Below are 12,393 nucleotides of genomic sequence, written 5' to 3'. Positions count from 1 at the left end.
TAAAACCGTCTAGAACACTTCAGCTGGAGATTAGTAACGTACTATTAGCTCTAGCGTCCCTAAGAGTTCACAGCGTGAGATCCATGCTTGGCTTCGTGCCGCCCTGGGAGCGGCCTCCCTTCGGAGAGTGTTTGCATGGGTTATGAACAGGGTGAATAGGGGAAATAGTTCATAGTAAGTGGGTGAAGGATTAGTGTCAACAAAATCCTACGGTCTCTTCCATTAGGTCGCACCGTGAGAGTCCTATAATGCGCCTGCATGTCTGCACTGGAGCGACCTTACCAATCGGAGGGTGGTATTATAGGATTCGGAACACCGCGAACTCCTAAAAGGATAGGATTTCTTAGATTCGTTTTCAATCTTGACTTTCCAATTTCGGGAGCATATTGATCCTAATCTTAGAAGTCTAAAAGTGGAAGGTCACACTTACAAGAATTACTAAGAGTTAGTGTATTCTTGACCAAACCAAACGATAACTAAAGGCTATAGGAATAACAGTTATTCTGGTATTAGCATTTAGTCAAGATTGTCTTAATTCAATGGAGGAATGGTTGACTGCCTCTCGGTGGAGGCTGTTCTAAACCATTGAAGTATCGTTGCAAATATAAATAAAAATTGGGTACTTTATTAGAATTTGCTAAACTTAAAATTAGATTTAGAAACTAATATAAAGTATGTTTGTTTTTCAGCATGAATAGCTCAATAGTTCAACTTTTAGCTTCGGAAAAACTAAACGGGGTTAATTATTCAACGTGGAAAAACAATCTCAATACGATACTAGTCGTCGATGACCTACAATTCGTCTTAACTGAGGAATGTCCACAAACCCCTGCCGAAAATGCCAACCGAAATGTTCGGGAAGCATTTGATCGATGGGTCAAGGCCAACGATAAGGCCCGTGTCTACATTCTTGCCAGCATGACTGATGTATTGGCAAAGAAACATGAACCCTTGATGACTGCAAAGGAAATCATGGATTCATTAAAGGCGATGTTTGGGGAACCTTCATCGACCTTGAGGCACGAGGCACTTAAATATGTTTACAATGAGCATATGAAGGAGGGGACCTCTGTTAGAGAACATGTCCTGGACATGATGGTCCACTTCAATACTGCTGAAGTGAACGGGGCCACCATTGATGAAGCAGCAGAGAAAGCAACGACAGGTAAATACGATTTACTAGTTGTTGAAACATGTTTAGTGGAGTATGATACTTCCACCTCGATACTGGATTCAGGAGCCACTAACCATATTTGTTTCTCATTTCAGGAAACTAGTTCCTGGAAGAAGCTGGAAGAAGGCGAGATAATTCTCAAAGTTGGAACTGGAGATGTTGTCTCAGCCAAAGCAGTGGGAGATTTAAAGTTGTTTTTTGACGATAGATACATTTTACTAGAAAATGTTTTGTATGTTCCTCTTATGAAAAGGAACTTAATATCTATCTCATGTTTATTAGAACAAATGTATAGAATATCCTTTGAAATTAATGAAGCGTTCATATTCAGAAAAGGTATTCAAATTTGTTCTGCTATACTCGAAAATAACTTATATAAGTTAAGACAAATCAGAGCAAATTTTATCTTTACGACTGAGATGTTTAGAACTGTCGAAACTCAGAATAAAAGTCAAAAGGTTTCTTCTAACGCTTTTTTATGGCACTTAAGACATGGACATATAAATCTCAATGGGATTGGGAGGCTGGTTAAGAGTGGACTTCTAAATAAGTTATAAGATGACTCATTACCACCGTGCGAGTCCTGTCTTGAGGGAAAGATGACTAAAAGATCTTTTACTGGAAAAGGTCTTAAAGCCAGGATACCCTTAGAGCTCGTTCACTCAGACCTTTGTGGACCGATGAACGTAAGAGCTCGAGGTGGGTATGAATATTTCATCAGCTTCATTGATGATTATTCTAGGTATGGTCATATTTACCTAATGCATCACAAGTCTGAAACCCTTGAAAAGTTCAAGGAATATAAGGCAGAAGTTGAAAACCAATTAGGTAAATCAATAAAGACACTTCGATCGGATCGAGGTGGAGAGTACATGGACTTGAAATTCCAAGACTATTTGATAGAACATGGAATTCAGTCACAACTTTCTGCACCTAATATGCCTCAACAGAACGGTGTATCTGAAAGAAGAAACCGAACCTTGTTAGACATGGTTAGCTCTATGATGAGCTATGCTCAATTACCTGATTCCTTTTGGGGACATGCGTTAGAGACCGCTGTCTACATTTTGAACAATGTTCCCTCTAAGAGTGTTTCTGATACACCTTATGAGCTATGGAAAGGGCGTAAAGGTAGTTTACGTCACTTTAGGATTTGGGGCTGCCCAGCACACGTGTTGGTACAAAACCCTAAGAAATTGGAACGACGTTCAAAATTATGCCTATTTGTAGGTTACCTAAAAGAATCAAAAGGTGGTTTGTTTTATAATCCTCAAGAGGATAAAGTATTTGTGTCGACAAATGCCACATTCTTAGAGGAAGACCACATTAGGAGTCATCAACCTCGCAGTAGGCTAGTATTGAATGAGATGTCCAAAAACACTGCAGAAAGAGCTAGTTCATCAACTAAAGTAGTTGATGGAACTAGCATTTATGGTCAGTCACATCCTTCTCAAGAGTTGAGAATGCCTCGACGTAGTGGGAGGGTTGTTCTTCAGCCTGACCGTTACTTGGGTTTAACTAAAACTCAAATCGTCATACCAGATGACGGCATAGATGATCCATCAACCTATAAACAAGCGATGAATGATGTGGACCGAGACCAATGGATAAAAGCCATGGACCTTGAAATGGAATCAATCTATTCCAATTCGGTCTGGGTTCTTGTAGATCAGCCAAATGACGTAAAGCCAATTGGTTGTAAATGGATCTACAAGAGAAAACGAGACCATACCGGGAAAGTACAGACTTTCAAGGCTCGACTTGTGGCAAAGGGTTTTAACCAGAGAGAGAGAGTTGACTATGAGGAAACTTTCTCTCCTGTTGTCATGCTAAAGTCGATTAGGATACTCTTGTCCATCGCCACTTTTTATGATTATGAAATTTGGCAGATGGATGTCAAGATAGCATTCCTAAATGGAAGTCTTGAAGAGAGTATCTATATGGTCCAACCAGAGGGGTTCATTGAACAGGGCCAAGAACAAAAGGTTTGTAAGCTTCAGAGATCCATTTATGGATTGAAGCAAGCATCTCGGTCCTGGAATATAAGATTTGACACTGCGATCAAATCTTATGGCTTTGAGCAAAATGTTGACGAACCTTGTGTATATAAGAAAATCGTTAATTCCACTGTAGCGTTTCTAGTTTTGTACGTTGACGACATCCTACTCATTGGGAATGATGTAGGTTTTCCGTCTGACATTAAAAAAATGGCTAGCTAAGCAATTCCAAATGAAAGATTTGGGAGATGCACAGCATGTTCTAGGGATCCAAATAGTTCGGAACCGAAAGAACAAGACACTAGCCATGTCTCAAGCAACTTATATCGACAAAATGTTGTCTAGATATAAGATGCAGAATTCCAAAAGAGGTTTATTACCTTTTAGACATGGAATTCACCTGTCTCAGGAACAGTGTCCTAAGACACCTCAAGAAATTGAGGGGATGAGACATATTCCCTACGCTTCAACTGTTGGAAGCTTAATGTATGCTATGTTATGTACTAGACCTGATATATGCTATGCAGTAGGGATAGTCAGCAGAAATCAGTCTAATCCAGGATATGATCATTGGACTGCCGTTAAAAATATCCTCAAGTATCTTAGGAGAACGAGGCTATATGCTCGTGTATGGTGCTAAGGATCTGATCCTTACTGGATACACTGACTCTGATTTTCAGACCGATAAAGATGCTAGAAAATCTACATCGGGATCAGTGTTCACTTTGAATGGAGGAGCAGTAGTGTGGAGAAGTGTAAAGCAAACTTGCATTGCAGACTCCACAATGGAAGCTGAATACGTAGCTGCTTGTGAAGCAGCAAAGGAAACAGTGTGGCTCAGGAAATTCTTGACTGATCTGGAAGTCGTTCCAGACATACATCTGCCCATCACTCTCTTTTGTGATAACAGTGGAGCAGTTGCAAATTCCAAGGAACCTAGAAGCCATAAGCGCGCAAAGCATATTGAGCGGAAATACCATCTCATAAGGGAGATAGTAAACCGGGGAGACGTGGTCGTCACTCAGATAGCCTCAGAAGAGAATCTTGCTGATCCATTTACTAAGGCCCTCTCGGCTAAAGTGTTTGAGGGTCACCTAGAGAGTCTAGGACTACGAGTTTTGTAAACTAGGATAAGTGGGAGAATAATTCGGCGTGTATCTGATGTATGCCCAGTCTTCTTGTATTTTCTCACTTAAACTCAATAAAATGTACCATTGGAGTTTTAGTCCAAGTGGGACTTTGTTGGGTTTTATGTCCTAAAACTCATAGTTTGAAAATGACAAATATACTTTTATCATTCAATAAAGTTGTTATTGAAGGTTTTAATCAATAAGTAGTTATTGATCCAATAAAATGTTCTTACTATATCTAAATCCAATAAAATAAAGGATCCTAGAATGTTACCTGAGGCTCAAACTCTATGTAAGAGACATAAATATGGATCAAGTTTGAGTTAACAGTCTAAATGGTCTATAGTATAGGAATAAGGTTGAGCGCCTTATTATGGGGACACTATGGATGCGGCCCACTTTGTAGCTAGTACAAACGATGTGATCCTAATTCGTTCATGTGAAGACATGCGAGTGGGGGTCTTATGCAAACTCTTTGCACGGGACACCCCCACTCGCATGTCTTCACATGAACGAATTAGGATCACATCGTTTGTACTAGCTACAAAGTGGGCCGCATCCATAGTGTCCCCAGAATAAGGCGCCCAACCTTATTCCTATACTATAGACCATTTAGACTGTTAACTCAAACTTGATCCATATTTATGTCTCTTACATAGAGTTTGAGTCTCAGGTAACAGTCTAGGATCCTTTATTTTATTGGATTTAGATATAGTAAGAACATTTTATTGGATCAATAACTACTTATTGATTAAAACCTTCAATAACAACTTTATTGAATGATAAAAGTATATCTGTCATTTTCAAACTATGAGTTTTAGGACATAAAACCCAACACTCTGTGTTTTATTATCCAATAATATGTATGTTGATTATCTATTTGTGAATGTTAGTGATTATGAGTATTTTGGATAAAATCATGTTGGTTCTAATTGGATGTGATTGATTAGCTTTATGTTGTTGGACTCAATGCTTAATTGTAGTTATGAAAGCATACTGGAATAATTTTTGAGAAATTTGTTGAACATATCGTTTAATTATTAGCTTGTTGTTTTTTGTTCTAGATGCATGCTGAACTTGGTTGTGAGTTGAATGTTGCATGGGTCATGGCTTAGTAAGCATGTAGTAGAACATTGGTGAGAGTGTTTTGTTATGAAGTGAATTGGTGAGTATCAGGGACAGATGGTTGATACATCACTAGTTGGATATTGAGGAGTCTGGTACAAAGGTCGGGGATCGATACGTCAACTTCGGACAGAGATGAGTGTCGGGACTTCGAATAAATGGTCGGGGGTTGATGCGATGAATCTTAGAGGGAAGGCAAGACGTTTTGTTGATGTGTAAGCATGCCGTTTGTGCGTGACCCTTCAGGTAAGGGTTGTTTACTGAGTACTAGTTTTTGAACTTGCCCCTTCCCTTTTCCCCTCATATTTTGCAGGTAACGAGGTCACTCACAGGAATGGTGAAAGCGAGGAGGGGACTTGACTAGAAGAACCATATAGCGTTGCGTCATTTTATTTAAAATAGGATAGATGGAGTTGTTTCTTTTAGTTGATTTGTTATTTGATCAGTAGGTTGGTTTGTTTAAGTTTTATGTTTAAAGGATGTTTTAAGATGTCAGCTCGTTAATATTTTAAGAACTCTAGATGTTTTTAGATATTTTGGTTGTGGTATTGGAACTTTTAGAGTTAATAAAGGTTTCTTTTATGAAAAAATTGAGCAAAATGTAGATATTTTATTTTGTTGATGTTGAGCTGAATATAATGTTTTAGTAACGTGTCTCATTTTATGTTGTTGAAAATTTGAGGGCGTTACAGTTGGTATCAGAGCGGAACTGGTCCTATAGACTGACCTAGAACCTAAGTCGTTTAGTGTTATGGTCTTTCTTGGTCTCCTCTCCATCACTAGGTACGTGGACTTGTTATCTTATATTCGATTGATTTATGGATTTATCGTTCTTTTATGTTGACTTCATTGGCTTGTGCTTCGTATGTTTGTTTTATGAATTGCAATGATTGATGCTTAGTTAGGCATAGGATGCTCCCTAGTTAACTAGATAGTTCTTGTGCTTAACTTTGTGATGCTTTTGCTAGTATGCTTTCTGACTCAAGGTGAGTCATTCCCTTATTTATTGTTGCTTATTGGCCTGTGAGCATAGAGCTGGAAACTGTTGGATTAAAAGTTCTAGTATCAGAGTAGACGATATGTTTACTCAGTTTATTAACATTATAAATGCCTTGAAGGGTCTTGGTAAAGAATATACAACTTTGGAAAATGTTAGGAAAATTCTTAGGTCCCTTCCTAAGACTTGGGAAGCAATGGTGATGGCAATCCAAGAAGTGAAGGATCTCACCAAACTTTTTTTTGGAGGAACTTATTGGCTCACTCATGACTCATGAGATTACCATAAGGAGCACTTGGAGGATGAGTCCAAAAAGAAGAAAAGTATTACTTTAAAGTTCACATCCACCCAAGAGGAGTCCAATGATGAGTTTGAGCCCAACGAAGAAGAATTTGCTTATCTCACGTGGAAATTCAAAAATTATTTTAAGAAGATGCATTTCTCAAGAAGAAATTCCCACTAAGAATCAAGAGGAGAAAAGAGCAATAATCATGATAGTATTATATGCTATGAGTGTAAGAAAGCGGGGCACGTAAAGTACGATTGTTCTCAACTAAAATCTTCTTCAATGAAATCCAAAAGGAAGGCGTTTAAAGCTACTTGGGATGACTCCGATGAGAGTAGTAACGAAGATGTTGAAGAAATTGCAAATATGTGCTTTATGGCATTTGGAAATGAAGAACAGGACAACAATGAGGTAAATCTTGAAAACCCCCTGATGATGAGCTTATGGATGCATATGAGGAAATTAGGGTTGAATTTGAAAAAGTATGCTCAAAATACATAGCTTTCAAAAAGAAATATGATAGCATGACTAATGAGATTAGATCTTTAAAAGATGAAATAGATACCTTGAATATTGAAAATAATTCTTTTGTTGATGAAAATGCATGCTTGAAAAATGATATTGTGAAGCGTGATGTGATTGAAATTTCATGCAATGAGAAGCTTGCTTTATTAAATTAAATTAAATTTCTCGAACATGATATTTTTGATAGAGATGGACTTGTTAAAGCTATTAGTTAAAAAGAGGCAAATATTATAAATGAACTTGAATGTGCTAAAGAAAATACAAATAAATTGACAATAGGTGCACAAAAATTAGATAAAATTATAGACATTGGCAAATCTTGTAATGACAAAATAGGATTAGGTTATGTTGATGAGAGTTCTATTCCATCTACTTCAAAAACAATTGTTGTGAAGGCTTCTCTATTGTGCATAATGAAATTTGTCTAATGTTGTGCCAAAGTGTGATGTGCATAAGCATGATATACCTAAATTTGTGCCTAATCATTTTCATGCTAAATCTAAATTTGTGCATAATGCAAAATTTGTGCCTAAACGTCATTATTGTGGAGTTAAAGGTCATATTAGACCAAATTGCTATAAACTGAAAAATGTTCCTATTTTATATGGAAAAAGAAATATATTTCATCGACCAAAATCTTTTCATGCTTATAGAAAGAATTCCTATGTGAAAAATAATGTGCACAAATTTCTTGTAAGAAGAAAATTCATGCATATAATATCTTGTATTTTTCTTGTAGCAAATTTATACATAAATCTTATACTTGTTATTTGCCCAAATTGAATGTTATGAAAAATTGAACTAAAAAGAAATGATTTCCAAAAGTTAATTGTACAAACCTACATGGACCCAAGAAAGGACGGGTACCAAATAAAATCTTTTATAGGTTGGCTCCAAAATTCAAATTTGAATGGTTGCTTGTTCAAAAATAAAATTATCAACTCTATGACTATCTTTTTGTGCTTCAAATATAAAATCACTTTATTTGGTAACTTTGTTTAAGATTATTTTTAATATATTATGACATTGAAAATATTTTTCTGATATTTCTTTAATGGATATATTGATATTTTTTTTTAGTTATTATTGGAGTTTAAATAAAAATTTGAAATTATCTTTGTTTTGTTCTTGATGGAGTTTGTTGGGTAGTGATGATTGAAATATTTTTTTATGCAATAATTATTTTTTAATTTATAGATTGTTACGTGGTATGAAAGTTTAATAAATCATTTATTTTGTTTAAAATTTTATGAAAAGCCTCCATATTTAATAATTTTTTTGATACTTGAAATTGCTAGTTGAACTCTTTTTTACATGGTGAGTTCTAATGGTTTTTTTTTTAACCCCTGTTGGTTGATTAATGAAATTGTTTGTTTTCATTGGTTAAAATTAATGTTGTTTTTATCTCAACAAATTTTTTTTTAGAACAGTTGGTATTTTTTTCAACAATTGCTTTAATTGGATTGAAATTGATATATTCTTGAATGAAACAAAATTGGTATCTTGTTCAAAGTCATTTGAGTGTCTAACATTTGGCATGTCCTTTTAAATTTTATCTCTTGAAGTTGGTATCCTTGAGTTATACACATTCATTACTATTTCTTTGAGCTATTGAATAATATTTGGTTTTTAACATTATTTTGAAAATATTGAAACATATTGATATTTTTTCAGTATGCTTAGTTTTAGGGGGAGTTATGTCTTTTAAAAATATGAAGGTTTGTTTGTAAGTCTCTTAAAATTTTTTTATTGAATGAAATTTGAAGCTTTATATGGAGATTCTGGTGTTAAATTGTTTGATAATTTATTATATCCCTCGTGTGCATTTATTATATGATTGATTTATTTAGGGGTAACCTCATGCTTTATTATTTAATTATGATATGTTTATTGATTTATGTTAATTGCATTTTTATTGAAAGTGAATTATTGAATTTATATGTTTTTTATGATTTGTGGTTGTTACAATTGGTATTATTATATGAAAATATTTGTTTATCATTTTTTTATTGATTCCAAAAGGGGGAGAAAGTAGAAGAAAAATGAAAATTTATTGAATATGTTTATTATGCCACTTTGAAGATAATTTTCTTAAGTGGTTTGTCATCATAAAAAAGGGAGAGATTGTTGGTTTTTCGAGCTTCAATCGTCCATATGTTTTGATGATAACAAACAAAATCTATGGATGTTTTTTGTGTTTAAAAGTGTCCACAGTGTAGAGGTTGAAAATACAAATTCAACGCAATTTGATCGATTCAAATCAGAGTTGAAATGGAGAATTTATGATATAAACAAGTCGAAAGGAAAACATCCGAGAGGATGACGTGTGCGAATCATATGCTGACACATGGTGAGCTGAACTATTGAAAAACAAAAAAAAAAGAAAGAAAAAAAAGAAAGAAAGAAAAAATAAAGGGAAAATAAATAAAAAACAGGAAGAAGTTACCGTTGATAAAAAAAATTGAAAATTTCATGGGACCATTAGGATATATATGTATATATATATGTATGTATATGTATATATATATGTGTATGTATGTATGTATATATATATATTATATAATATATTGTAATATAATGTAATCATTACTTTTTCAAATCCATTATCTCCACCCTTCATTTTTCATCATTAAGATCTAATGGCCCACTTTTATTCTATTTTCAAACCATTTATTTAACTTTTTTTCCTCTCCTATTTAAACTCCTATCCTCTCCTAAATTAAAATATCAAGTTTTTCAAATCCTCCATAATCAATTGTTGGTCTCTTGAATCTCTCAATTTGACTTCCATTTTTATTGTGAGAGATTTTCTTGTTGTGAGGATTGATGTATTTGTGAGCTTAAACTTGTACGTGCACTCTATTTGAGAGTTTTAGTGTGTGAAAAATCCTTGTTTCTACAGGGTTTTGTTTTTGAGCCTGGTAAAAGGAATGAAGTGGTGGGTTTTGATCTTTGTCCCTGAAAAAGGTTGGGTTTGGTCTAGATGTCGTAAAAAGAGCGGTTTGTAAGGTTTGGTCTTGATCCCATAAAAAGATCGGGTTCCGATCTTGAACCCGTAAAAGGGTCCTGTTTAGTGGAAATCTCGAGAGGTGCTCGGGAGTGGAGTAGGCCAATAGTTTGTCGAACCACTATAAATCTCTTGCGTGACGTTTTCTCTATCCTTATACTTTTTATTTATTGCAATTTAAGTTTCAAGCATCTTCTATTGCAAATATATGTTGTCCTCGTCTTTAATATTTGTTTTATTATATCTTGAGTTGTTATAAATTATTGCATAAATTATTATGTCTTAAAAAGTTCACTTAGCTATTTGATTTATGCTTAAAATCGAAAAAGTTTATTTTTAACCTATAGTTCTACTTTGAATCATATTCATATTAATTTTATTTGAATCTCATTCAAATAATTTCTCTGATAATATATAGTTTTAATTTAGAATTAACTATATATCATAATGTATCAATATACATATATATAATCCCTTGAGCAATTTGAACATTTCAAACTCTTCCAAGAAACTTGATCCTCGTTTTACCCGTTGTGAGCTAGCAATGGAACCTAATGGACCTATAGATCAGAAGCTCCAATGATACGAGATTAATCGGTCAAACTCATTAATCGAGTTAATCAACATTTGTTATCTACGGGTTACTCCACTAAAGACCTGCAATTCCACTTTTCTCACTGCATAATATTTTCGTGTCAACGGATATACAACCATTAATGGCAAGTCAATCCTTCACGAGTGCTCGTAACTCAAGTTGTGTCAAATTACCATTTAACCACTGAGTTACATCTTCCTCCTTAAATACCACCGCTTTGCTAATGAACAACCTGGTTATGGTCCGACCAATAACTGGAAGTCCCTATCGGACCAATGAGAGGGTGGGGCCCCTTGTTCAAGTCTCGGAGTCAACATTTAAGAGAACACTCATCTACTCCCCTAAAGTCGAGAAGGAGTGAATTTCATCTTGTGAAGTTATGTTCTCAGCTCCCCATTCGGGCTCGTCTCCAAAATTGTAGGAATGTTGAGTCGGCGACACGGGCCACTCACATCCATACAGATCAAAAGACAAGTCTTCACCGACAGGAGTCCATAACTCACCCAGGATTGAGAATGAGTTGTCTGGTCATCCTATGAAAGAACAATCTGTTAGTCAACGGCATTACATCTAAAGATTTACTATTTCGTGGTCCGGTCTTATGAAAACTCATTGTATAGGATAGCCCCACTAGCATGTCTCCACACAAACGATTTGGATCGGGTCGTCCGTAACATTTACAAAGCGGGCCGTATCCATAATGTTGTTAGGATAAGGTACCCGACCTTATCAACTTGTATATCGATGGTATATCAACTATATACCCAATATATATACCGTCCCGGTTACACAATAATAACCTCAGATGTTTAGTTTATTGGATTTAGAGAATGAAATGCTTTGGATTCAATAACAAATTGATTGAATATAAATTTGTTTTTACAAAATTACAAACTACGAGTTTAGGGCAACACACCCAAGAAACTTCCACTTGAACTAAACTCTAATGGGGTGTAAATAATCATAAAACAAAGAGAAAATACAATAAACTAGGGCATACACTATACCCATTACATTTCTCCCATTTGCCCTAGACTAACCATACAATGCTCCTAGACCTAGACTTTAGCCGTGAGCGCCTTCGTAAAAGGATCAACAATGTTGTGCTCCGAAGCGATCTTTGTGACGATCACATTCCCTCGTTGCACTATCTCCCGTATAAGGTGGTACTTCATTTCAATGTGCTTACCTCTCTTGTTGCTTCGAGGTTCTTTAAAATTTGCCACAATACTATTCTTATCACAATAAAGTGTGATGAGCAAGTTCATGTTTGGAACGACTTCCGAATTGGTCAAGAATTTCCTAAGCCAAATCGCTTCTTTTGCTGCTTCACAAGCTGCAATGTACTTATCCTCCATGGTGGAGTCTGTGATGCATCCTTATTTGATGCTCCGCCAATCTATTGCTCCTCCGTTATGATTGAATAATGACCCTGACGTGGATTTTCTTGAATCCTTGTCTGTTTTGAAGTTGGAGTTAGTGTATCCCATAAGGATCAAATCCTTAGAGCCATACACGAGCTTGTAGTCCCTCGTTCTGCTAAGATACTTGAGGATT

The 12,393-nt window shown here is 35.4% G+C and overlaps 1 protein-coding gene across 1 annotated transcript; it reads left to right on the top strand.

Annotated features, from left to right (window-relative positions):
• Positions 1–690: 690 nt before the first annotated feature.
• Positions 691–1,522, top strand: LOC111024294 (uncharacterized). The gene is made up of 2 exons (XM_022301940.2): positions 691–1,165; positions 1,270–1,522. Exons 1-2 carry the CDS (start codon positions 691–693, stop codon positions 1,275–1,277), a joined length of 483 nt encoding a protein of 160 aa, XP_022157632.1. The 3' UTR covers positions 1,278–1,522.
• Positions 1,523–12,393: the final 10,871 nt, after the last annotated feature.

This window comes from Momordica charantia (assembly GCF_013281855.1).
Source record: "Momordica charantia cultivar OHB3-1 chromosome 10 unlocalized genomic scaffold, Mcharantia_2.0 BLBB01000010.1, whole genome shotgun sequence".
NCBI classification, from domain to species: Eukaryota; Viridiplantae; Streptophyta; class Magnoliopsida; order Cucurbitales; family Cucurbitaceae; genus Momordica; species Momordica charantia.
This window is presented reverse-complemented; position numbering and strand designations above follow the sequence as displayed.